The 25,878-nt window shown below is 36.7% G+C and overlaps 5 protein-coding genes and 1 pseudogene across 10 annotated transcripts; 2 read left to right on the top strand and 4 right to left on the bottom strand.

Moving 5' to 3' along the window:
• Positions 1-84: 84 nt before the first annotated feature.
• On the bottom strand, positions 85-2,367 carry LOC125478961 (annotated as a pseudogene).
• A 1,825-nt stretch (positions 2,368-4,192) lies between these two features.
• LOC103950642 (transcription factor BEE 3) lies at positions 4,193-5,809 on the bottom strand. The gene is made up of 6 exons (XM_009361873.2): positions 5,370-5,809; positions 5,164-5,283; positions 4,960-5,028; positions 4,779-4,847; positions 4,617-4,694; positions 4,193-4,499 (listed from the first exon to the last, which is right to left on the bottom strand). Exons 1-6 carry the CDS (start codon positions 5,730-5,732, stop codon positions 4,404-4,406), a joined length of 795 nt encoding a protein of 264 aa, XP_009360148.2. The 5' UTR covers positions 5,733-5,809; the 3' UTR covers positions 4,193-4,403.
• A 5,716-nt stretch (positions 5,810-11,525) lies between these two features.
• LOC103950641 (transcription factor MYB62) lies at positions 11,526-13,062 on the top strand. The gene is made up of 3 exons (XM_009361872.3): positions 11,526-11,829; positions 11,927-12,056; positions 12,256-13,062. Exons 1-3 carry the CDS (start codon positions 11,673-11,675, stop codon positions 12,869-12,871), a joined length of 903 nt encoding a protein of 300 aa, XP_009360147.2. The 5' UTR covers positions 11,526-11,672; the 3' UTR covers positions 12,872-13,062.
• A 2,834-nt stretch (positions 13,063-15,896) lies between these two features.
• LOC103950640 (40S ribosomal protein S7) lies at positions 15,897-17,770 on the top strand. 2 transcript variants are annotated; one of them, XM_009361869.3, is made up of 6 exons: positions 15,897-16,048; positions 16,567-16,656; positions 16,739-16,812; positions 16,888-17,011; positions 17,141-17,323; positions 17,477-17,770. In XM_009361869.3, the coding sequence occupies exons 2-6, from the start codon at positions 16,582-16,584 to the stop codon at positions 17,594-17,596; spliced, it is 576 nt and encodes a 191-aa protein (XP_009360144.1). In that variant the 5' UTR covers positions 15,897-16,048; positions 16,567-16,581; the 3' UTR covers positions 17,597-17,770. The 2 variants fall into 2 exon arrangements, with proteins under 2 accessions (XP_009360144.1, XP_009360146.1); XM_009361871.3 differs by having other exon boundaries at positions 15,958-16,048; positions 16,571-16,656.
• LOC103950639 lies at positions 17,556-20,458 on the bottom strand. 5 transcript variants are annotated; one of them, XM_018648283.2, is made up of 10 exons: positions 20,240-20,458; positions 19,932-20,074; positions 19,711-19,806; positions 19,538-19,622; positions 19,311-19,432; positions 19,183-19,207; positions 18,995-19,078; positions 18,869-18,898; positions 18,676-18,778; positions 17,556-18,592 (listed from the first exon to the last, which is right to left on the bottom strand). In XM_018648283.2, the coding sequence occupies exons 2-10, from the start codon at positions 20,043-20,045 to the stop codon at positions 18,520-18,522; spliced, it is 732 nt and encodes a 243-aa protein (XP_018503799.1). In that variant the 5' UTR covers positions 20,046-20,074; positions 20,240-20,458; the 3' UTR covers positions 17,556-18,519. The 5 variants fall into 5 exon arrangements, 4 of the variants coding, with proteins under 4 accessions (XP_018503799.1, XP_048443671.1, XP_048443672.1 ...); XM_048587714.1 differs by having other exon boundaries at positions 19,311-19,622; XM_048587715.1 differs by having other exon boundaries at positions 18,869-19,078.
• Positions 20,459-20,597: 139 nt separating this feature from the next.
• On the bottom strand, positions 20,598-23,354 carry LOC103950638 (cysteine-rich receptor-like protein kinase 44). The gene is made up of 5 exons (XM_009361867.3): positions 22,901-23,354; positions 21,955-22,165; positions 21,614-21,851; positions 21,342-21,492; positions 20,598-21,087 (listed from the first exon to the last, which is right to left on the bottom strand). Exons 1-5 carry the CDS (start codon positions 23,105-23,107, stop codon positions 20,713-20,715), a joined length of 1,182 nt encoding a protein of 393 aa, XP_009360142.1. The 5' UTR covers positions 23,108-23,354; the 3' UTR covers positions 20,598-20,712.
• Positions 23,355-25,878: the final 2,524 nt, after the last annotated feature.

Genomic DNA, 25,878 nt, shown 5'->3' with positions numbered 1-25,878 from the left:
TGGATCAAATTTCTATGGTTTGAATTGTGTGCCTTGGTGAATTTGGTGAAAGGGATCCAGAGAGGACCCTGGATCCTTTCCCAAATAGTTTAACCATTTACCTTGTCATCAGGTCTTATTTTCGCAATGAGATATATTCCGAATATCTGAAAACTACAGACCGAAAGATCTATACTATTCAAGAAAAAGAAAACAAAAGGACCATTCAAGTTTTTAAGTGTTTATGAATTAGGGCAATAGGAATGTAAGCTAAAGGGGGCGTAAGATTGAATTGAGGAATTCTCTTAGACCTTTCCTCACTTTGCCTTCAAGAAAAACGAAATCCTCCTAGACGCCTCTCCTTGCTCCGGCTTGGAGTCGACGGCAACCCGACTTCCACCTCTTTCTAGCCATCCTTCCCTCTTTCTCTTCCTTCTCCACCCTCTGCTTCTTCCTCTTTTCCCATCTTTCTCCATCTTTCCCCCATCCTTCCCACATTTTTCTAGCCTTCTTTCGTTCTTTCCCTCTTTCCCTCTTTCCCGTCCATCTCCAATCTCTACATCTTCCCTTTTCCCCCTTATTTCCTTCATCCTTCCCGCATCCTCCGACTCAATTAGTTTTTTAATTTCTAAACTTTTTCTCTTTTGGTCTTTGTTTTGGCTTCCCTTAAACTTTGTTCTTTAAACTTTCTCTCAATTCCCATGAGCTGGTCTCAAAACTAGACCTTCATGGCCCTCTCCCGCTCGGATGTTACTTTACGTCGCGCGTCCTCAACCATCAACCTCTGCTACTTGCCCCATGTATTTCTCTAGGGTGTTGGGTGGCTGTCAAAGTGCTTTTAGCACTATTTGTTAGGATTAGGGGGGCGCTCACTACACGGGTGGCTCATTCACCCCCACTTTTCGTTGATCCAGTTATTTCGTTGGTTCGTTCTCTTGGTGGTGGCGGTGGCGGTGGTTTTGTGATGGAGGCATATCTGGTGGCTGCTGGTTTCCTTTCCAGTCTTAGGTTTCTTTTTGTTATTGTTCAGTTGGCCACTTTTGGGCCTATTTACTGTATTTTCTTATTCATTGTTGGGCTTGTATTTAGGTAGTGGGCTGCCTTTTTTCTTGTACTCGCCTTTTTGTAATGGATGGAAGAAATTTAGTTTGACCAAACTAAAAAAAATTGATTTGTTTCTTGATGTTATTATTACGGTCACTTGTTATTTGGATTGATCGGATAAAAAAGTAAGTAGGCTAATATGATCAGAACACAATTCCTCAAACACCAAGGATATATCAGATTTAGAAATTAATCGAAACAGTAATTAAGGGCTTAACAAAATGCAGACTGAGAGAGAGAAGTGGCAAGAAGTTGTGGGATTGATTTCTGCCATGACCAACGACCACCTTAATTTACCAGTACTGTGATCTTTAAGGAAGACGATGCTCCAAAACAGCTAGGAGCTCTCTGCACTGGCTCACCCCATCTAAGACTCCACCACCAAGCCTTCTCACAGCTTCAACAAGCCGCCCTCGCAACCTTTGCGACACCAGACGGCTGCCCTGTGCCTGGACACACTCTCTGTACAGTGGCAACCAATGGCTGCCCTCAGCTCAGGGGCTAGAAGATCCAAGGAGACAGGAGATTCACCCCACTTTAAAATCCTCACAATGTTCATGTAGTGTTCTTGTCCTTATCTTATTCCGTAGGAGAAAGCTTTCTCTAACCAATGTTCCTGAAAAAAAGCCCTCATTTCAGACATGCATCGTTGTTGTTATCCAACCGAGCAATTTATTCTGCAACAGCATAAGTAGCTGCAGGAAGGGTCACCTAAGAAATCAGAACGGAGAAGAAATCCAACCCCGCGAAGAGAATTAAAACCACCATGTTTACCAGCAACCTTGAGAATTCCAATGCTTTTGTTTGCATGGAAATCATGAGGAAGTTGAGGAAGTCGATAAGCTGCAACAGCAACTTGGCTGTTGGAAGTTGCAGCCATCAGAGCAAGGCAGAAATCATCATTCGTGCAACCCTATTTTACAAACCACTCAACAAGAAGCTTACAGCCAATCTTAGCAGCTACCAACACAATCTCTGTATTCCCAGCACAAGAGGCTTGAAACAAACAACTATCGAAAACGTCATTCTCCACACCTCCTTTCACCAGCATATCAAATAAACCGGTAGTGCAGTAGTTTCCCATTTCTCATATGTGCAGCCGTGATCAAAAGAACTAGAGAACAAATACAAGGCGAGGCAAGCAACACTGAAGGCCATTACGAAGTACTTTGACGTAAGCTGGTTACCAGCAAGATATAGGAAGGTTTTACATGTGAATTCCCAACCTATGATTTCAACAAACATCTGAATTCCCTCATCAAAACATTGTCCATAAAAAACCATACCCCCATCACACTCCAGGACAAGATCATGATAGCCTTTGGGCCATTTCAGTGGTTGCAAACTTGCAATTAGCAGTAGCACTGGAACTTCATACGACTGTTTCGGTGATGAAGTTCCGAAAAAGTAAACCAGTCCCACACTTGTCTGAACAACAAAAGCCCACCTTGGTTGATTATGGGCTGTTTTAATTAAAGCCCATGTGTGCACTAGAGGAACTAATTATCATGACTTATATACAGCTCAAGGTATTTTCTAGGGCAAATTGTAGTTTCGTTTAGTTTCCGTTCAAAAGTTGCGCGTGATGTTCACAATTTGGGGCCAAAACATCAATGCAAATTACTTTTGTGGACTTTAAAATGACATTTTAACTATGTGTGTCAGGATCATATGCTACTTATGGACGCATATCTTGAATCTAATTAAGACTGATGCAAGCTCCACCATTTGAGTATGATTGACACTTTTGTACCACGACATAGATCACCTCGAGACACCATACAATTACATAGATAGTTCGTGGTGAACCAGATTACATTGAGGTTTATGCATATTAATATAATGAGATGCATGCACATTTTAGGTTTCCTTTTTGTGCTATTTTGAGTTTTGCCATAATCTAGTGGGTACAATGATTTGAGATTTTTGACAAGCTAACATCTTCCACTTCAAAAGCTTCTAATCTAGGGTCCTTGAACTTGCCCATATTAAGTTATTAGTACTTTCCCAACTCCACCTAATATGTGATCTCCTCAATCCAATTTGTGAATATTTGGCATATCCATTCTCCATTGCTTTTAGAGGGGGACCCTTGAGTCCTCTTCCTCCTCTTTGTTCATGCATATTGCATATTGCTTCAAGAGACTTGGTCAAAAGAGGGGTCAAAGAAAAGAAGAAAGTTTGAGTGGGATATGAGGAGAAAACAAATTGGAAAGTGGCTTTTGAGAGAGAGAGAGAGGTTCATAAGCACTTATCATTTTACAGAAGTTGGAGATCCCACATTGCCTCATGCGCTTAAGGGCATGTTCTGGCCCATTCTTGCTGTCCCTCCAAGTTTTCATGGATGCATTGCACCTATCTTTTCCTCTTTCGACAACAAAACTTGAAGACAAAAACTTCACATTTCTCTCTCTCCCTCTCTCTCTCTCTCTCCCCCCAATCATTCACCTCATGAATTGGCAACCTCCATGAGATTTCATGAACTCTATGGGTTACTTTCAGTTGTCATTTCAAGCTTGGGACACTTCGGTTCATGGGTCATAATCAATACATTATTGCCAATTAGTTACTTCTAAGTTCCAATATTCGGTCGACATAAAATGAAAAGAATTTATTTATCATTGAAATGTTAAGATGGAAACCAATCAAGCAATGTAATGTGGACAATAAAACAAACGACAACGCACTAAAAGCTTAAAAGACTTGGCGATGCCAATACGTCCATGTTGCATCTGAGTCGACATAAAAGATATATGTCCAAATTTTTCAAATTTCCCATGATCTTAAATGTACAAGTTGGTGGCAGTTCAATGTTGTTCGCACATTAGACAAGAGAACATGTACTTACTAATCATCCAGCCGTTGCCTTAGCAGTGTCCTTTTAGTTGACAGCTTAGTGTTTATCCACCCCTTATGGTTACGAGTCATGACTTTACTATATTACATAAAGTCGGTTTTGCATATATGAATTATATCAGTTGATTAAGGCAGTATGTCCGATCTCTTATATTCGAGTTTAAATCTCTCTTGAATTAAATTAAGTAATTATAATATTGGAATAGCCATGATAATTACTGATTATAGTTAATAAAACCACAACAATTAGGGAGAAAGTTTTGACCGTGTGCCTTGTATTAATCTCAATAAATTTCCCAACATACAAATTAGGGTTTTACAAGTTTTGATTTTCCACTTGTGCCAGACATATATAACATGAAGTGGGGACAAAAATCATAACATCTGAACTGTAGGAGTAGGACATGGGAGAGAGAGCATCTTCATGTGTTTGGCATCCAGTAACATCAGCCAGAGTTCAAGTCTCAGGGGGACCAACTTGAAGATGTTGATTGGAAACTAGCACCAAACCCTCCATATCCTGCAGCTTCTCTCTTCAATCTCTCCAACTCTGCTGCTATCTGCAACATAAAAATAGAAACCTTATTAGTTTAGTTTTTGAACGCACAAAATTAGGGTTCCATCCCTCACCACCAAAATTTTTTGACTGAAACTTTATTCGTTTTCATGTTTTGTACCTGCATTGTCTCCGTAACATCAGTACTTGAGTTGAAGTCATAGAAAGAGCTTGCTGCAGCCAGCCTCATAGATAGGAACTGAAATATTCGACGCGAAAAGAAACATTAATTTTCCAGAGGAGAACAAATTAACAAGAAATATTCGATCATTGTCAAACTAACCTCAATCTGGTTCTGCAAGGACTGAACATAGTTAATTATCTCGTCCAACATTACCGCCATTCCCATCGTCTGTAATTTACATTAACGAGTTCGTAATTAAACTTACGATTCTTAAATTTATCAAGTTATTAATAAAATTTTACTGATATTAATTATGTTACAAAATATATATCTTAATTACCTTGTTGGAGCACCCTGGGACAATATTTTGCAAACATCTCAGTCTTTCATTGATTTTTCCTCTTCTAACCTGATTGACAACATTCACATAAACATTTATTAAAACCAAGAAACAATGTATTTAACAAATTTATCTTGGTAATTGAATTAGAATATAGCTTGAATAAAAAATTAAAAAAAACGAATTACATGCAAATTTAGTTACCCTTTCTGCTAGACTGTGGCTATCAGTAGCTTGCCCTCTCCTGGCTCTAACATGAACAACTTCCTTTGGTTTCTCATCTTCCTTCTCATTGCTCTTGACCCTCTTTCCTCTTCCTGCGCTCTGCAAATAAACGAACAAAATCAAACAGAGAACTATACAAGGCAAAACAAATTCAAGCAACTGAGAAACAAGATTTAAATAGTTACATTTTTTCGCGTAATCCCGGTTTCGGAAACTGGGGGAGTAGAGATTCCAGAGCTGCTCTGTGATGCATCATCCACTGCTATTCTCTTCTTGCTTTCATTTCCATCCGCAACTATCTGATGAACTTCTAATTTTGGAAAGTTTTCGACCATGTTTCCGGCAGGGAACTCGGGTTCTTGATTGCTGAACAAGCAACTGTCGTTTGAGAAGGGCATGTAGGTGTGGAAATTCAAGCTTGGATATTCCATGACACTTGGAATATTGAATTGATCTGCAAACTGGTTTACTAGTTCCATGTTTGGGTCAATATCTAAGAAAGGAAATGAAGGTTTAATGCTTTGAAAATCTTCTGTGAATTCAGACATTGGTCTTTCTTTTCTTTTTTTTGGATTTGCAGAATCCGCTGCTTGATGGCTTCAATTGGGTTTTTGGATAATGTGGGTGAGGAGCTACTATTTATAGTGAAGGCGTTCTTGTGCATGTAATCTCAAATAATTGACCTTATCATGGATGAGTGAGGAAGGTGTCCATGTGGCACATCTATGTGTCCCCTATGGGCCCTATTTCAGGAGATAATACAATCATGTTTCCAACCGGATCTTCTCTGGATCCTTTTGGTGAGATCTTAGAGATCAGTAAATTGTGTCAATTCATCGTATATCGTGTGGTTAATTTTTGTCAAGTACTGTTTATGTTTATTTTAAATAAAAATATTTAAAATGATTTCTGACCGCACGATATACGATAAATGAACATGATTCACAGATCTCTAAAATCCTCACAAAGAGGATCTGGACTCATCATGTTTAACTTTGAAGTGTATGATCATGTTTATTAATATATGAAGTGGTTGAACTTTGAACAAAGCATGAATCAGTTAGATATTAAATTCTTGATCTTTTCATTATTCTTTTAGTGGATTTTGGAGATTTTATGGATTTGAGATTTTTTGTTGTGTATCGGAAACACGATCCGGTATAGCAAATGTCATGCGTTGAAATTTTTTATTTTTCTTCAAGTTTTAAACCAGTTATTTTATTACATTTAATGTATTAAACCGTGTTTCTTACACACTGAAAATTTTCATTTTATGCAGCTTCACTCATATCATATGCATAATACGCCAAAGTTTCTTCTTGCAAAGATAGCCCATCGACAAGTATTTGGATTGGGCTTAAATCCATATTGGATTGGGCTTTTTTTATTTTGTTACTAAGTGGACTGCTTACCTTGTTTCTGCTCTGGGCCATCTCCACAATGATCTTCTCCTCGTATAGTTCTGTTCTTGTTTGGGCTTCGGGTTTGGGCCTCATGGTATTCAAACAAAAGCCCGATTTTGAATTTAGGGTTTAGGGTTTAGGGTTTGGCGTCCTACCCTATTTATAGCTAAAAAAAAGGGGTAAATTACACTTTCATACCTCAGGTTTGGAGTCTATTTCAATTCTTTACAACATCTTCAAAACATTTCAGTTTCATACCTTAAGTACTATTTTAATTCAAAATAATACCTCTGTTACATTTTTCATTCATTGATCTGTTAAATACTAATGTGGCTGCCAAATGTCTGACATGTGGCAAAAAAAAAAATTAATTTTTAAATTTTTTTTAAAACCTTAATCTTCTAAATATAAATAATAATTATAAAATAAAATAAAAAAATTGAAATAAATAAAAAATTATTTTATTTGTCACGTGGCAGACATTTGGCAGCCACGTGGCATATATGTGGCAGCCACGTCAGCATTTAACAGATCAATGGATGACAAATGTAACGGAGGTATTATTTTGAAATAAAATAGTACTTAAGGTATGAAAGTGAAATGTTTTGAAGATGTTGTAAGGAATTGAAATATATCCCAAACATGAGGTATGAAAGTGTAATTTACCCAAAAAAAATTATTAAAGCTCTACTGATCGCTAAACATCGCAATCACTAGCTATTTAGATCGTATCACAATCCAAAGAGTAGTTTCTTGATGTTTAAGATTTGGTAACCAATTGATCACTGTTACAAGGTCAAAGTCCTTGCGTATACCAACTAGCATCATACCATGTCGTTGATAACTCATACTATAATACACGACTTTATAAAATTATGTGGCGGTATGACAGTCATTCTCATCATCCTTAAAATAGAGCATCTTTTTAAGGTCAAAATTAGCTGCAACTAAAAATTCTGCAGACTTTTCCGCACATTTTTGCTGTGTTCAAAGCTTGATTGGGGTTGCTGGAGGAGCCGGAACCACACAAGAAACGGCGCTGTAGCTCATCAAAATGCCGCCCCTCAATAAGGAACCATCAATAAGAATTTTAACTTTTTGTAAGTGCTGGATGATATCTTTTAATATAATTTGGTCAGTCAAGCACGTTTCATTTGTACCGAGAGGTCAGTCAAGCACGTTTCATTTGTAGCGAGAGCATTGCAGATCATCTAGGAAAAAGAAGAGGAGGAAACTATGAACCTTTGAATGGAATCCACCCCATTGCCCAAATTTCGTTTTCAAGAAATTGACAGGTCGTTTCTTTGCTTTTGGCCTTTTTTAGGGTCTAATCTTTAGGTGAATGATATCTTCCGTTTGAGTAAACGAACAAAATTAGTATTTTTTTTCCTAATAAACCTCGACGATACGAGAAGAGTAAGATGATGAGCTACAAACAAGTATGAAGACTTACAAATAACTCATCAAATAGTTCTAAGTAGTACCCTAAAAGTGGTGATACACTATTCAATTGGCCATGATCATGATATTTTCAAGTACCGAGTACATGTTAGTGTTGTAGCCTAACCTAGTTTAGCCATGTGTTCGGGCATTAGGTATTGTTGCTGTAAAGTTGGCTTGATAATAGGAGTAAGATGATGAGCTACAAACAAGTGAAGACTTACAAATAACTCATCAAATAGTTCTAAGTAGTACCCTAAAAGTGGTGTTACACTATTCAATTGGCCATGATAATAATATTTTCAGGTACCAAGTACATGTTCGTGTTGTAGCCTAACCTATTTTAGCCATGTGTTCGGGCATTACGTATTGTTGGTGTAAAGTTAGGGATCCGGGGGATCTCGTAATCATATCCGTTCATCGTACATCGTGCAGCTAATTTTCGTTGGGTACTATTTATATTTAATTTTAAATAATTTCTGACCCTACGATGTACAATGAACGGACGTGATTACGAGATCCCCTGGATCCCCAAGAAAAGGATCCAGCGAGGATCCTTTTCCTAAAGTTTGAAGATGACCCTTGCACTAAGCCTTACACCTGAGGTCTAGTATAGTCTTGATAGGAACCATTGTATTGGTCACACTGGGTTGTCTGAGATTTTAGGAGTCCTGTATAAAATTTATAAAAATTCCCTCCGTAATATATTTTTCCAAAATTTTTAGGGCCCCTTCAAATTGGAGTCATGTGCAATTGCGCCTTTTGCTATCCCCAAAGTCGGCTCTTGTCACAAATCATTAAGGGCTTGTTTCGGGTACTTTTAAAATGAATGAAAACGTTTTTAAAGAAAATGTTTTTGCGTTCCAAAAGCACTTGAAGTGTTTTCTCTTCTTCCATAACGCACTTAAAGTGCTTTTCCATGATTCACTTGAGTTTTTAAAAAGGATTTGTTCTAAAGATGGTTTCATAAAAAATATTTTTGATCATTTTAAAAGTACTTATAAACGGGCCCCAAATTAAAATAATTTCGATTCACGGCTTGCTTATAGTGAACGCATGCGAAACCCATGACACACGGTCATAAACCCATCAAATCTCAATTCGGTTTGAGATTGAAAGGAACAAAATTAAGGTAAATCAATTTCATCTTTTCTTTTTTTTGGGTAATAATTTCATCTTATCTTTATCCAAATGTTCTGGCAGAAAACTACATGTTGCAACAGTAGCTAAATCATAATCAAAACTTGGCAGTATCCCTAACATGTCTGTGCATGAAAACGTGGACGGCTTAATTTACGGGTCTATATCGAATGATATTTTGTAGATCACATGATACGGTGGTTAAAGATTTTTCTTAGCATTTTTCTTAATTCAAATATTAAACATGTGTTTAATTGATTTGATACTTAAATAAAGACGATACATGCATTGCGTACGTACACATTAATAATTCTCTATTATTTTTGCTGACAGCATTGCATGGAAAGAGCAATACCTCATGTTGTTGTTTTTGTTTTGAAATTCATTGAATTTAATTTACATATTGTTAAGGAAGTAGTGATTTATCTTAATTGTTTTCAAAAGAAACGTGTTGGTTATCTTTTACGATGCTTATACATTAGGATATCTATGAGATTTTGGGTCCATACGGAATTTATAAAATAGTCCATCTGTAAGATAGTTTTCCAAAAAAAGTAGATAATATATTAATTATTTTTTAACAAAAAATATTATATACACTAAGGTGGGAGACTGGGTTATCCATAATAATATGATTTAAATTTGCTTTGATGAGAATTGAACTTAAAATCTCTCACTTACAAGTGAAGAAAAATACCAATAGACTGTAATTCTAACTACTAAGTAGCATTACATCCATGTTAAAAAACAATAACTTAAATCAAAACAAACTTCTCTTAAAAACAAAAAAACAAAAAAAAAAAAGTCAAAACAAATTTTAGGCTCACTAATTAAACACGTCTTAGTACTTACTATAAATCCGATACGTGCATTGCGTACGTAAAAATTAATATTTTCTTATTATTTTGCTGACAGCATTGCATTGCATGCAGAGAGCAGTACCTCATGTTCTTGTTTTTTGTTTTGTAATTATGTTTTTTGTTTTATAATTCATTGAATTTAATTTACATATTGTTTATTGATGTAGTGGTGTTATATTTATCTTAATTACCACCAAAAGAAACGTGTTGGTTTATCCTTTACGATGCCTCAACAGCTATATACACTAATCAAGGGACGACTAAAAGATAAGATAGCAACACTCTGTTTTATAATTTTTTGGTCTTATGCGAAAGTTAATATGTCTAAATCGATCAATCAGACGATCGATCAGGATGAAAATTCCTACTTCACAACTAAGTCTAATTTTCTCATGAAGAATGACTTTCGCACGCTTTTGTTTTTTGTTTTTTGTTTTTGGTAATTATTTGATTTGTTCAATCATATTATTTGTCTCAAAGATATTGCAGAATGACTTTTTTAGAGGGTAAATTTAGTTTAAAAACTCAAATAATTAAAAATGAATTGAAGACACTATTTTAATTACCATACTATTAATCTGATTTAGCGAAGTTATAGTTAAATATCAATTAACGGTTTTGAAATGATTAACACATTGACCATGTAGTTTAGATACCAAGACAGTATGTCGTTTTACTGTAAATACGTAAAGAGACCAGGAAACAAGTTAAACCCCGGAAATGGATTATTTTCATCTACCTTCCTCCTAATTCATCAAGTTTGACGATTCGGACTGTTAAAATTTGATCCAACGACTAAAGTTATTATAACTTTTAAAGTGAGCCCTTGTTTGTAGTCATTGGATCAAATTTCAACGGTCCGAATCCCCGAACTTGGTGGATTAGGAGGAAGGGATCCTAAGAGGATCCCTTTCCTTAAACCCCCTTTAGGAACTATACACAGTTGCTTGAAATATATTTTTTTTTTTATTATTTTCCTATATAAACCATAGACTAAGGCCAACGTCCAAAAGTCAAAAAATGACCTCATTTGTCAAAAAATCATCTCCAAGATGACTGAGTTATAATTCTATGGAGCCCACCAAAATTGATTAGGCTAGCCAAATGTAACCATCCTCATAGCCTTTTTTATCGGGCTCAATTCCTCAATTGCAATAATTGATTTAAATTCAACGACTACATTTGAAAGTATCTAACGGTAGTTTAATTAAATTAATCAATAAATTTAAAATATAAAGTTAAAACTAATAAATTATCGAGCGGACTATGTTTAACTCATTTGGTTAGAGATGACATATAAATATGACCTGATACCGTTTCTTTAAAAATAATTTTTTACGGGACTATGTTTAACTCTTTCGATTAAAGATTGACCCAAAGGAAGCTAAGTGGAAGCTACATGCATGCATCTTGAACTTACTTGCAACCCTACAAGTCTTCTTTGAAAAGTTTCTGGCTTTGCCCCCCACCCAACCAGGGGAAACAGGGTTTGAGTATACTACACACACACACACACACACACACATATATATATATATATATATATATATCTGTGTGTTTGTTTATATTTTGCATATAAATTTATTGTCTGGCTTTGTTTTAACTCATCAAAAGCTTGCCCTTCTTTTTATGATTGAGAGCTGGTATGTCGACTAAGACTAAAACCCTAAGTAGCAGTAGTTCCGGAGAAGACTATGGTGAGCTTAGGAGAGGGCCATGGACTCTTGAAGAAGACTCTCTTCTTATTCAGTACATAGCTCGTCACGGCGAAGGCCGATGGAACTTGCTAGCCAAACGTTCAGGTAACCACATGTAACACAATTGCATGCTGATGACCGTAGTTAGAGTCCTTCTTCTTTGGCTGATTATATTTTCTTAATTCGTTGGTTAATTATACAGGATTAAGGAGAACTGGCAAAAGTTGCAGATTGAGATGGTTGAATTATCTGAAACCTGACGTTAAGCGAGGAAATCTTAGCCCTGAAGAACAGCTCTTGATTCTTGACCTCCACTCAAAAATGGGAAACAAGTGTGCTAGCTACCTCACTTAACAACTCAATTTCCTTACAACTTTTAATTTGAGCGATATTCTAATCTAATCTAAAATACGAGGATGTAAATTCGTGCGGAGTTTATTGAAACTTGGCATAGTATAGTATGGTGCTTATTCGTCTCAAGACCGTAGTAAAATACTTACGGTTGCAAGTTCATTCATTTTGTGATCGTAGGTGGTCGAAAATCGCGCAATATTTACCGGGAAGAACAGACAATGAAATCAAGAACTACTGGAGAACAAGGGTGCAGAAACAAGCCCGGCATCTCCGAATCGACACGAGCAGCGTAGAGTTTCAAAACATGATAAGGTGCTTTTGGATGCCAAGGTTGCAGCAGAAGATAGGAGGAGGAACATCGATTTCTTCAGCTGTGTTAAACCAAAACCATGCCATTTCGCAGCCTCTCGAAGACAACACCTTCCCACATTTTACAGCAACAATATCGCCGCCACCACAAAATATAGTGCAGGAAGAAATTAATATGAGTGCATCAATGTACAATTTAGATGTCGAAAAGCAGAACACAAAGGCAGAGTACTGCACAGGTCCTTACATTTTACCTTCAGAGCCAATGGACATGTCGAAGACTGTGCAGTTTCCGGAATGTCCTCCTTTCCATTGTGGTGACAACAATGGCTATGACACGGAATCCTTCAATCTGCAGGAAACTGTGTCAGCGGACTCAGCACCAAATTTTCCAGGAAATTCTGCCGGCGATTGCTATGTGGCAGAAACCTACTGGTTTGACAGTGATTTTTTGTGTGGCATATGGAACGCGGACGAAATGTAGCAAAGTAGGAACTTATGACTTATTTCTTAGAGAGGGGAAGAGAGAGAGAGGTTGAGGGTCTTATTTTTGAGACAACCCTTAAGCAACTTATGACTCTTTGATACAAATTAGTATGAGATCATTCCATCAAGTGTCAAGCATTTGTAAATTTTCTACCCAACACACAAAATTGTGCAACTTGTTGATTTGAACTTTCTTTTTTTTTTTTTTAATGAAAAAAGCGTCAATGCTAAAATAATATAGTTATCAGACAGATACTAAGATTATGAGTCCATTTTGTCTCCTTGAGTGCAGTTTCATACAAAATTTTCAGCTTCAACCTACAGGGTACTCGAAATGGAAATGAAGCCATGCCTCAAATTTTTGAGCTTCAATTTTCTTCATTAACCAGTTAGTGGGATGGTGGAGAAATCATGACTAAGTTAGTCAATTTAAGGAGACAAGGTTTTCTTGCGGCAATGCTTCGATTTAAGACTCTTGCAGGTCAAGTGGATCAAAGAGACTCCACCAACTTGAAGCACTAACAAAATGAATGTAATAGAAAAGACTTGGTATATATCTTAAAAAGAAAAGACCTCCCTTAACCTGAGTTGAGAAAATGACAATAGTTCAAATTAACAATGCACAATCTCATAGAATTCAAAATTTCTCTAACAGTCCCACCTGAAATAGGATCCATAGCTGAAAGAGGGCCCATTAGGTTCTAAAAGACGCTAGGTGCTAGTAGAGCGGTGGGCTGGAGCCTAGCGCGTAGGCGGCTAGGCGGGGCTTAGGCGGATTTAAGTAAATCTGTTATATTTCGTGTAAATAAGTATTTGTCTATACTTAAAATATATAAAATTACATCATAAATTACAAAATAGAATGACATATATATTATGAAGTATTGAAACATAATGAAAACATGGGTAACAAACATATAATTTGTGTTCATTTTAGTATTCAACAAGTTTCTTACAATTTATTAAAAAAAAATAATGCAAAATGAAAGTTATCTATTTTATGTCAAAGTGAGTCGCAACCTAGGCAGGTGTCTAGGCGTGTCTGGGCGGTCTAGGCGGGCACCTCAGCAGGTCTAGGCGTCATTTCTAAATTTTCAAGTGCCTAGGTATTAATCGGAACGGTAGCCAACCGCTTAGCGTCTCTAGGTGAGGCATAGACGGCGCTAGGTAGGGATTTTTAGAATAGTCTACCTGCCTAACCCCTCACTTCGATGGATCATAGATCGAAAAATCTGCTGAATCTGGCCCTTTAATGCAAGTAAATTTTCATCCTTAAGCAGACATGCTAATACATTAAGTCTTGCTTTCTCACCATTGATTATGGGTGATACAAAAATATGTCAAATTTTCATTTATGGGTTGTCAATTTTGTTTTAAATTCAACCTTGATAGTGTACATGGAATCTAGTTAGCTACAGCTACCAATGACAAGTCTTCGTATTGATTAAAGTATAGATTGTGTATTTGGTTTATTATTAGAAATTTTTTTTTCAACAAATTGAAAAGACTAATAGGCAATTTTCATAATTAGCAACTGGAAAGTTGGTCTGAATTTAATTTTAGTTGACAAGTCAGAATCTCCTCATCTCCTCATCACAAATTTGAACAACAAATGAATAATTACTTAGGATTGGTAAAAGGGGAAATCTTAGCATCAGCAATGTCTCTTTATTTCGTCATGTAAACCTTTTAATTTGGTTAAGATTATCCATAACCTTTTGATTTGATTTTGTAAAACCATTTTTTTTTCCTTTTTTGTTTTACGGTTTGTCTTCCAGGTTTTTACATTTTAGGTTTTATTTTAAAGGAGTTTGGTCCTATGTCCACCCTTCATTTTCTTGTATATTCTTTTTCAAGAAGGGTAATGTGTATGCCCCTCCCTTCTTTTCTTGCTTTACGAGGAGTAAAGTTTATGTCTCCTCCTGACTAGGTGTAACTTTTTTTTTTCCATAACAATAAATTTCTCTTGTACCACCAAGGTTCTCCCAAAAAAAAAAAAAAATTGCTCCAGTTGTTAGTTTCATAATTTTTTTCAAGTCTGTACCACAAAAATAAAAATCGTTTGGATGTACTTTAAAAATGATTGAAAGCACTTTTAGTGAAATATTTTTGAAACAAATCCTTATTAAATTTTCAAGTGAATCCTGAAAAAGCACCTTAAGTGCTTCTTACAAGAAGAAACACATATCTGGTACTTCTTCCAAAAAACACTTAAATTGCTTTTGGTACTCAAAATCAATTTTACTAAAAGCACTTCTAAACGAGCCCCCTTTGAAAAGATGAAGTAACTAATGACACATCATGAGCGTAGAGGGTTGCAAACGTATGCCCTCTAAGAATAAAGTTTTCTGGAGTCCACCAGAGTTTGAGAGAAAATCCAAAAGGATAATTGATTAATTTTGAATTAATGAATTACATTGGTAGCCATAAGGCTTAAATTGACTTAATCAGACCTTGGGAAGTTCTTAGGAGGTCTTAGGAAAAACAAAACATTAATCGGATGGAAAAACGAAAAGTCCAATTCTTATTACAAACTTTAAAACGCAATTTTAGAAGTCTAAATGAACTTGGATGATTAAAATTCATCATACATCATTACAAAGTAGTGAGTTGAAACCAGAACATCGCGTTCTTTTTAAAAAAGTATCATGATCTCCTAACAGAGTTCAAACTTTAAATTTGTAAATTTCTGCTGCATCATTTTGTCTTCCTTCTGTCCATATCGTCTTTAACAAACTCCGCTATTTGTTCTTCATTCCCTAATAATTTTTCTCGTGAATTTAGCATTTTGTTTACGTATATTCCCCAAAAATTGATCATATGCGAACATCGAAAATTGTGCAGACATCAACAGTTGGGGGCGGGGAATTGGAAACATATAAAGTTTAGGGTCTGAAAACAAAATGACAGTTCCAAGGGCCCGTTGTAAAAGCCCGTTGGGTTAAGCTTGTAGTTTTGGTTTTTGGGCTTTAAGCCCAATCTTTTACCACTGGATACTCCCAGGGCTATCATAACCGTTCATTTAAAAGATTTATCATCCAACCGTCCATTTTATCTCCTTAAAGCCTTTTTATTCGCCATCCTTAGGGTTTTCTCCATACCCGCCGAAGCCAGAGCTCTTGGGTTTTCTGTCACTCAAAAGCAGAAGTCGCTCCGGCTCTCGATTCTCCTCGAGGTAAACCCCAAAACCCTAAATCCCCACATACCCATTTCATCTTTCTCAATTCGTTTTCGTACCTTCGATTCACTGCTCGACTGATTGCTTTGTGTGAGAAAGTTTGAGACTTCTAGCTGTTGTGAGTCTATGCATCTTAGATTTCTTATGTGGTTTATATTTCACGTGAATTTGAATGGGTTTGAAGATGTTTCTTTATTTTCCAAGCTTCAATTTTTGCAAAAATTAGGCACCCATTTGCTTGTTTTCTCCATTTTTTTCTCTTCATTTGGATTATGATTTTGTTTGAATGCAGAAAGATTTGTATTTTGTAATGTGGGTTTTGAGTTTTGTTCCAGAATATGACCCCACCCTTTATTATCTTTTTGTTTATCAATTTTCTGATTTATCGAACCCGAATAGTGTATTATGGATGGTATGTAACTTGGAGTTTTGTGCCGAAAATCCGAAACTTGCCGGTTTTTTCATGTCTATGTATGCTGAAAATTTTGATTGTGGTTTATGCCTATGTTATGTAGTCAGACTTTGCCAAGATGTATACTTCAAGGAAGAAGATTTCTAAGGATAACAATGCTGAGCCGACTGAATTCGAAGAGTCGGTTGCTCAAGTAAGCTATATTGCTGTTTACTGTGCTTTTTAGTTACTTTGTTGTTGAAGTTTCGGGTTTTGATCATGACTTATCTCTGCAGGCGGTATTTGATTTGGAAAACACAAATCAGGAGCTGAAGAGTGATCTGAAGGACCTCTATATCAACTCAGCAATGTAAGCGTTGTTTATTGAATTCGTATGTTTTATAAACGGTTTTCGGTTGGTTGAGTTACATTCTTTCTGCTGCAGTCAAGTTGATGTGTCTGGAAGCAAGAAGGCCGTGGTTATCCATGTGCCCTATAGGCTTAGGAAGGCTTATCGCAAGATCCATGTTCGCCTCGTGAGGGAGCTTGAGAAGAAGTTCAGTGGGAAGGTGATTAATACTTAGTGTTCTTTATTTGTTTGTTGATAGAAAGTGACACCCTCTTCTGTGCATTTATCTGCAATATTTCTTTTGCATTCGGTGAAGTTTATACTGGCCTTCTTGTTTGTCATGTTGTAGGATGTGATCCTGATTGCCACACGTAGGATTGTGAGGCCTCCTAAGAAAGGGTCAGCTGCTCAACGTCCCCGCACTCGTACACTAACTGCTGTGCATGAAGCAATGTTGGAAGATGTTGTGTTGCCTGCTGAGATTACTGGAAAGCGCATCAGATACCGTCTGGATGGATCCAAGATAATGAAGGTAAACTTTCAAAACTTTGACGAAATAGTATATTCAGCAGGAGAGAATAGATTTCTAACAAATGTGCATATATTTCTTCGTTTGATTTCTACAATTTCTGTCTTATAAAAACTAGATAATTTACTTCTCTTTTATCCTCATGATGTCGTGCAGGTGTTCTTGGACCCCAAGGAACGAAACAACACCGAGTACAAGCTGGAGAGCTTCTCTGCTGTTTACCGGAAGCTTTCAGGAAAGGATGTTGTGTTCGAGTACCCAATCACCGAAGCATAGAAATATCTGGTTTACCTGAAGAACTGCAGTCGAGCAGGCAGACAATTTAAAATTTTGATGTCGAGTACTTAGCGCTTATTTTGTTGATTTGATATGGTTTAATGTCGGATTTTAATTCTGTTTTCTTAATCGAAGGATTTATAATCAGCAAGTGTTTTGATGTTTCAAATTTCATCCATGGTGTTCAACGTCAGTTGTTTCGTTTCGAATTTCAACTATAGTCAACCAGCCTAACCCGCATTCCCGAAACATATTTACCATTTTTTACAAGTGCTACTCTGAAAGTGGGAGAATCGAACTCGGAAACTCAAATGACAGAAGTGAGAATCGAACTCGGAAACTCAAATGAAAGGAGTAGTAACCTTCACCAGGAACAACTGTGAGGAGATGTGGTTGAAGCCAGGAGGATACTGGTCGGATTCTCGTTGTGAGGATCTTGGAGATCCTCTAATTACATTCTTTCATTGTGCAGTCAGAAATTGTTGTAAATTTTTTATTTAAAATTGAATATAAACTTGTACGATGAACGAATGTGATTGAAGGATCTCCGGATCCTCTCTCGTGGTATAAGGAATAAAACATGTTATATTATATTAGCATAAGATTTACAATCAAAAAGTGCTTTTATGTGACATAAAAGGAAGGTAATGTACCTTCATCAATGGAAGAATATGAGACAACAATTCCTAGATTTATCCTCAACCAATCTACTTCCCCAGAAGCCTAAGGAGCAGCACTGAATACTAGCTACTAGTTTTAATCCGGGTTTCCCTCTTCCAGCTAAAGTAAATGAATCGCTGAAAAGCATGCGATGAACGCAGTTCATGTCGTGCCACTCTGCATGTGTTCTTTGTAACGAATGTATGACAGAGAACGTTGTAACATCTTCCGCGGTGTACTGTGTTTATCTGTTTCCGAGACAGTCACACACGCGGAGATAAAATCACAAGAGCTAGGTACACGGATCCACAGAGAAATGTGAAAGATATGAAGGCCCTGCGCGTAAAGCTCTTTGTAGTTAGAAAACAACAGAAAATGGATAAGAAGAAAGGAGGGGAGGAGAAAACATAAAGGCTCACCAAATGACACCCCATCCACATCCAGTACAGCAGGGACACTCATCTGCAAATCTTTCGGCATCACTCGTATTGATTCTACGAGATATAAGATCATCGTAGATATCTGCATTGACCGATAAATGTATACATTACGAGGCATCTATGAGTACACTACAAGCAGTTAAAATGTGGAGAAAATGATGTTGCTTCTTACCATAAACCGAAAACAAGCTGTTCATTACACCTGCACTTTGACAAAAGCGAGTAAGCATTGGGAAACCACAAGTATATGCTACTTTCTTAAGCAATAGCTGAACGAAAATCACGAACTTGCAATTACCGGTGAACAGAATCACTTCCCTAAGCATATGAACCGGCGTTGCTTCTTGCAGATACCAAATTCCAGCAAATAAAACAATGAATCCTGGTCGTTCAAAATGTAAAACATAAACAAAATCACAAACGTCAAGTTGCATCCTGTGCTATTAGTAACAGGAAGGTGTTTTGATTGGAATACGACATGCGTACCTATACAAAGTCCTCGAAGCGTCCACTTGTACGATATCAAGCAGTACAAAAACAACAGGATAAGTATTTCAGTTCAAAAGTTTTACTTCCTTATGAATAAAGTAAATGATGGGTTTGCTAAGACTAACATTTTTAGCTAAAAAGAACACAATAATTAGAGCAACAACGAAACAGCCAGCAGCGATTTGTGTAGTGAGATGTTTTGTAGACGCAAGAATCAATACCATCCCCCAGAACGATGAACCAAGATCTGGCGTGACACAGAATCGAAAGATGATAAGGGTAACGACTAAATCAGATGCAATGTGCAAACCAACTGAAAAATAAATATGGTCAAGGACAGGAAAAGGATTACATCCGGCGGGCAAAATGAGCCAGGATATGCCACCGCGGGTTTGTGTGACTCCACCTTCATCTGCGTTAACCTTAATCCCTTCCACCTGCAAATTAATCTTATCATTTCTCGTCTCAAAAACTAAACGCGACCATTATGAAAAATTTAGATAGAAGGGTGAGAGATTTTCTTACCTTACCACAAGTAAGCAGACATGCGATTGCATGGCTCACCTCGTGAAGAAACACGGTTATAAGCTTAAATGGTGTCATCAGTACCGTCCTCCACAGCTACAAGAATTGACAAAACAGATTGAAACAAAACCATTAGCGGATCCTTTACATGTTTAAAAATTAGATATTTAATCAAAATTGCAATGAGCGAGAGATCGGTGTTCAAGAGAGAGAGAGGTTACCACAAGGATAACGACAGTGCAGACAGCAACGGAGATGAGGAAGATCACTTGGTCGTGGTTGCAGCATTTTCTGAGTTGCCAATTTGGCTTCCATTTCAACAAATTCAAGTCCATTTCTTCACTCTTTTTTTTTATGCCAAATGCTGCAAGAAATTTTCATTTGGCATTGGCGGTACCCCATATAGCGATATGAACAATGAATATAAGAGAAAATTATACAGGAAATACAAGAAATATTTGAATTGCAGATAAAAATCGTCTTCATATAACTATACAAAAAATATATAAATGTAAACACAATGTGGTACCTGCAAGTTGGATTTCAGCAGTTGAATTCGAGGTTAATTTGGCGCGAAGCTAACAGTGTGGCAGAATGGTTTACAAGCCGGAAAGAGGGTGAGCTGTGAAGGCTAAATTCTTCAAGCCCCGCCCTCTGTGCTTCGGATTCTGAACAAAGACGGCCTTCAGGGTCCCCCTGGCGATGAACCGTGGGAGCGCAGGGCTTCTGGGATTTGTTAGTCGAAAATGTTGTTCTCTGTAACTCATGATTTCTGTTTGTTTGATTTGTATAAGGTTTGAGGTTTTTTCTTTCTCTTACGTGGTCGGTGTAAAACAACCTTAAACAGAGGTTTCACCTTAAAATAGTAAATTTTTGACAGTTGGATTATCAAAGAATAAAACAAATTATATCACGTTAGATTGAGATTCATGATTACATTAATTACTTTACATCACATAAAGCTCACAACACAATTGAATTACAAATGGAGGTTATGACTAATCATCTACCTTCGTCCATAGAAGAATGAGACATCGAATTTCTAGAATATTCCTCAATAAAACTGCTCCCGCCGGAGGCCTTGGTGGCACCTGTGTATCCGCTACTGGCATTAGTATTGTTGGTAAAAGCGGAAGTAGAAGTGGTCGTCCAACGTCCTCCACGGCCCTGAAGTCCAGGTTTACCTGGCCTCGGCAAAGTAAATGAATCGCTCGAAAACATGAGATGGATGGAGTTCATGTCTGGCCGTTCTGCAACGCTTGCTTGACAGCATAAAAGTCCTATCTGAATGCACATTGCTGCCTCATCGGGATTGCACCTGGCTAGGGTTGGGTCAACTAAGTCCAATACCTTCCCTCTTTGATGCAGCATCCATGTCTGCAGAACAGAGCAAGGGAACATTGTGAGGAATAAATGAATTGACTGAGAACATATTCATCTACTCATTTCAATGGAAGCCACAATAGCACTGCTTATATGCTGATGAACATTGCGGATAGTAGTTTAACTAGAACACCTAATTAGTTAGGATTACAAAGGTACCAATTCTCGTTAGTCACAATATCGAGGGATCATATTTTAAGTTGATCATTTCTTAATTTGCATAAAAAATTTCCACAGAAGCAACTTACATAGCTCAAGAGATCGGCTTTTTCTCTTTCGAGCTGCCCATCGTGATTCTTTCTCCCGCTCACAATCTCTAACACCAAGACTCCGTAACTGAAAACATCTGTCTTCACCGATAAATATCCATGCATTGCATATTCAGGGGCCATATAACCACTGTATTTAACAAAAGATTCACTCATTTTCGTTTTTCATTGCTCCTCGACGAATAGGATGAAATGGTAAAAAAATTGTACAGCATAAACGCAGAAAGAAGTGATGAAAAGAGACTACTCACTGAGTACCAGAAATCCGAAATGTATTGAGATGAGTGTCCTCCCCAGGAAAGAGTCTTGCCAATCCAAAATCCGAGATTTTCGGATTGAGCTTCTCATCTAGTAATATATTACTAGCTTTGATGTCCCTATGAATGATCCTTTCCGGGGCCTCTTCATGAAGGTAAAGAAGACCTCTTGCCACTCCCATAATCACCCGAAACCTTGTTGTCCAATCCAAACTTCCAGATTTCTGTTTATCTGAAATTTTCAAATAATTAACCAAATGAATTAAACCTTTCAATTCAATCTGATGCTGAACAATGAACATATGAAAACTCAGAAACGGGAAAGAGGAACATACCGAAAAGAAAGTAATCGAGGCTTTTGTTTGAGAGATACTCGTAAACCAGCATCTTCTCAGGCCCTTCTACACAACACCCCAATAACATGACCAAATTCTTGTGCTGAACTCTCAGTAACAGTTTCACCTCGTTGGTGAATTCTCTAGCTCCCTGCCTTGAATCTAAAGACAGCTTCTTTACAGCTATTTCTTGACCATTTGGCATCAAACCCTGCATAGTCCACACAAGTCGGGTAAATATTCAATAAACCGAAGAAAATACAAATAAGTCGTATGTTAAAGATCACGATTTTTTTTAGGACGATATTCTACTTTAATCTAATATAAAATGCGGGAGGTGATTCGAACTATACACATAGGGGAGCACATCCACTCTAGGATCTAGCCAATGTTAGTACGCTCACGTCTACATTAAATCTCCAATTACATCTAACTACGTGTGGGTTAGACCAGTTAGCTAAGGCTTAGCGTAAATTATCCTAGAGTAGTTTAGAATACATATCGTCTTATTAAAAAGCTAACATCTTTAGCTACCAAAAAAGAAAAAGCTCAAAACTTAGCCTTCTCAACTCTCATTCACCTTTGCACGAAAGTTCGAACTCCTCGTCCATACTATAGATTAATTTAGTATAGAATATCGCTTGTACCGAAAAAAAAAAAAAAAAAAAAACACTCATATGTTTACCAATTTACCATCTGAAGAACAGACGGTAACGTTCCTCCAAAAGTTAATGATTACAAACTGAAAATTTGAAGGGAAAAGAAAAAGTATCATCCTTTCCGATACAGTGCGAGCTCAATGGTAAGTCAACGATTAATGCCAAGTAGTGAACTAAACCAACGGTTCTAATGCTGCCACGACAACACCCAAAACTTCAGAAAATACCGGCACCTAATTTTTCCGGGATCAATCACAAGACCCCCAATTACACGAGTCCGTACGTACCTTGTAAACGGGGCCAAAGCCTCCGTGCCCGAGTTTGTTGAGGTCGGAGAAGAAGCTGGTGGCGATTTGCAGCGCGTGGAGGTCGAAGAAGAGATCGAAGGACTCAATTCTGTCCTCGGCGTCGTCGACTCCAGCTGCGGCGGACCGTCCGCCGGCTTTCAGCTTATCCAAGCAGGCCCAGAAACCGGAGCAGATGCAGCACCCCATGACCGCATAAAATTGGCGGCCCAGCAAATTACTGGCGGTTGGCGGCGGGTAATCAGATTCAGCTGCTGCTTTCACTCGACCGTACAATGCGACGCCGAGTTTGGCGACGACCGCGTAGTTCGTATGAACGCTATGCTGACTCAAGATCCGATAATATGCGTGTTAATCGGGGGTCCAACGTTGGAGTTTCTTGTAAATTTCTTTCTCCCATGTCATTTTCTTTAAATTTGAAATTGTATATTTTCTGTTTTGTTTCAGGTATTCTATTAAAGAAATCTTCTTCGGATCCCTTTTACCTAGTTTATCAAAGTCATAAATTCGAATTTTTGAAATTCAATTCAACGGTTACAGTTGTTATAATTTTTAAAATAGCTCATGTTTGAAACCGTTGGATTAACTTTCAAATGTCTGGATGATCCCCTTCCCTGTTGGGTTTTCTTACAATTTCTTAATATTATATTTCGCCGACAAATCGTAGTCATATTCTGGTCAAGGGTACGTATTAGTACTAAGAAATATGAATACGTTTGAGAAGCCAACTGGTCAATTAAAATCTTGTGTCCCCACTTTATTAACCGTATTATGACCCGTTCTTGTCAGTGCGCGATTTATAAATATAGGAATATGATATTCATATATTTTATTTTATTTTTTATATATATTTTTTATTTCTAACCGTCAGATCAGGTGAATTGAAGAAGATCAACGAGAAAAAATTATTAAGTAATATGTAAGAAGTAAAATAAAGTATGTGAATAGCACATCTCTAAATTTATATCAGTGATTCTTACCTAAATTCATTCAAGTGTTTTGTTCCTTTGGGTTTTCTTACAATTTCAATATTATATTTTCGGACAAGTCGGTGGGACATTCTAATCAATGACACGTGTTAGTGGAAAACTTTTGAGAAGTCATCTGGTCAATTAAAATCTTGTCGCCCAACTTTATTAACAAAGAAAACGTGTTGTCAGCAGTTCTCATTGGTGTGCAATATATAAATTTTTACATAAATTCACAATGGTGGTAGCTGATAGTTGGCAATTATGTGCCACAAGTAAGTTCTTTTGACTTGAGGTTATAGGTATACGCTGACGTTAATAATGAAAGTAACCAATCTCTCCTAAACATTTTTTGATTGAAAAAATTAATAATAAAACAAATTAAAAAATGTGTTGCATGTTCTCTGTCTTCGTGCACACCACTATTTATTTATATTTTCTAATGCAACAACAACAAAATTTTATCACATTAAATGAGATCGGTGATATGAGCCGTATAACGTTACTGTACTTAAAATTTTGTCAATTTTTTCGTTAGCTTCAAATAATCTGTGTATTTTCTTAGAGTATTCTAAACTATTAAAATTTATAGAACAAATTTGTTCAGACTCAAAGGTGCAAGGAAACGAGGATACCTTTAGGCTTTGGATCCGAATAGGTTAACTGAACTTGACCCTAAACATAATACATTCAAAAGTAGACATCGTTGATTTAGACCTTAATTAATGATTGTTGACCATAATTTTGTATGGATCAATTAATTTAGACCTTAATTAATGATTATTGCCCATAATTTCGTATGGTCCCATTAAAATAATTAACAACGTCGATGGAGTAACTCTTTGTCTTCTTTTGTTTGGTTGGAAAAGGGTGAAGTTGGTTTATATGTTGAAAAACGTTAAGGGCACTTTTTCAAAAGAGGAGTTCTCTATGAATTTACTGTCATCTCGTGTTTTTGACATAATGTTTTGTAATATTGACATGAGAATTGATATTAAACTACAAAACGGCAGAATGTTTATGGATAGTCTCATTTTTGAAAGAGTCTTCTTAAGAATTTTCTTATATGTTTCAAGCTCACGAGTTTTGCGATTGTCCACACAACCTTTTGGTTTAATTAGGTTAATAATTAAGTTCCTATCATATGCAGGTTGTATTTTTACCAAACAAGGTTCTCTTAGGCATTAAAAAAACGTGAAAGATTGATTATAATTATCCTGACTTTCAAACGCGTTTAGTGAAATAAGCGTGGATTAATTAAAAAGTTTGACCCATAAGCCAAAAATCAAATTGAATACTTATATCTGGCAATGAGTTGCGGTTGGAGAGTTTGTAATCTGACTTTTAAGTTTGCTTGACAAGGATACATGTATATAGATAATATCATGTCAATTTGAATTCCATGAATAGACTGTGAGATACTCAAAACCATCTTCAATAGACTGAGAAATTCAAAGGCATCTTCAATAGACTCTGAGAAACTCAAAACCATCTTCAATGCGTTAACGGTTATCGAACGAATGCTACGAACATTGGATGATTTAGATTAGTTTGGATTATTGCTTTTATTGTGGTCCCGTGAATCTAAGTTATCCAATACTCGTAACATTTATTAAAGTGAAACCCTTTGAAAGTGAGTACTTTCACCCTTGTAGACTTGTTGTATCACATGACACACGTCTAGAGATGATATCATTTTTTGTAATTCTTTAAGATGAGCATTGGGTATAATGTTGATTTAGTTCCTAAATTATCACCTGCTTAAAATTAGGTCCTTAAACCATTTTTTTTTTTTTGGGAAAATCAATCCTTAAACTAATCAAATCTGCCAATTACATCCCTAATATTAGATTCGGTATTCTATTCAAATTTTCGTCAATTTAAGTCACGTAACTTGTATGTGATACACTTTGAAGGCTAGATTGGTATTTTTCATAGTTTATGGATTTATTTTTTTGGAACAAATAGTGTTTGGAGGATAAATTAGACGTT

This window comes from the organism of the source record quoted next, unplaced genomic scaffold (genome assembly GCF_019419815.1).
Source record: "Pyrus x bretschneideri cultivar Hongxiangsu unplaced genomic scaffold, Pyrus_bretschneideri_v1 Contig27, whole genome shotgun sequence".
Taxonomy (NCBI): Eukaryota; Viridiplantae; Streptophyta; class Magnoliopsida; order Rosales; family Rosaceae; genus Pyrus; species Pyrus x bretschneideri.
Note: the sequence above shows the minus strand (reverse complement) of the source record. Positions and strands in the feature narration are given on the sequence as shown.

Excerpts from the sequence above, each read along its gene's own strand:
- LOC103950642 (XM_009361873.2), bottom strand. The coding sequence starts at position 5,732 with ATGTCTGAATTCACAGAAGATTTTCAAAGCATTAAACCTTCATTTCCT. Across the intron at positions 5,284-5,369 it reads CCGGGATTACGCGAAAAAAT|AGCGCAGGAAGAGGAAAGAG; the intron begins GTAACTATTTAA and ends GTTTATTTGCAG. Across the intron at positions 5,029-5,163 it reads GCCACAGTCTAGCAGAAAGG|GTTAGAAGAGGAAAAATCAA; the intron begins GTAACTAAATTT and ends GTTGTCAATCAG.
- LOC103950641 (XM_009361872.3), top strand. The coding sequence starts at position 11,673 with ATGTCGACTAAGACTAAAACCCTAAGTAGCAGTAGTTCCGGAGAAGAC. Across the intron at positions 11,830-11,926 it reads CTTGCTAGCCAAACGTTCAG|GATTAAGGAGAACTGGCAAA; the intron begins GTAACCACATGT and ends TTAATTATACAG. Across the intron at positions 12,057-12,255 it reads CACTCAAAAATGGGAAACAA|GTGGTCGAAAATCGCGCAAT; the intron begins GTGTGCTAGCTA and ends TTGTGATCGTAG.
- LOC103950640 (XM_009361869.3), top strand. The coding sequence starts at position 16,582 with ATGTATACTTCAAGGAAGAAGATTTCTAAGGATAACAATGCTGAGCCG. Across the intron at positions 17,012-17,140 it reads AGAAGAAGTTCAGTGGGAAG|GATGTGATCCTGATTGCCAC; the intron begins GTGATTAATACT and ends GTCATGTTGTAG. Across the intron at positions 17,324-17,476 it reads ATGGATCCAAGATAATGAAG|GTGTTCTTGGACCCCAAGGA; the intron begins GTAAACTTTCAA and ends GATGTCGTGCAG.
- LOC103950639 (XM_048587713.1), bottom strand. The coding sequence starts at position 20,045 with ATGGACTTGAATTTGTTGAAATGGAAGCCAAATTGGCAACTCAGAAAA. Across the intron at positions 19,079-19,182 it reads GCTTCGAGGACTTTGTATAG|GATTCATTGTTTTATTTGCT; the intron begins GTACGCATGTCG and ends TTGAACGACCAG. Across the intron at positions 18,593-18,675 it reads TGTGGATGGGGTGTCATTTG|GGCCTTCATATCTTTCACAT; the intron begins GTGAGCCTTTAT and ends CTTTACGCGCAG.
- LOC103950638 (XM_009361867.3), bottom strand. The coding sequence starts at position 23,107 with ATGGGGTGCTGCATCTGCTCCGGTTTCTGGGCCTGCTTGGATAAGCTG. Across the intron at positions 22,166-22,900 it reads GCTTTGGCCCCGTTTACAAG|GGTTTGATGCCAAATGGTCA; the intron begins GTACGTACGGAC and ends TGGACTATGCAG. Across the intron at positions 21,088-21,341 it reads AAGCCGATCTCTTGAGCTAT|ACATGGATGCTGCATCAAAG; the intron begins GTAAGTTGCTTC and ends TCTGTTCTGCAG.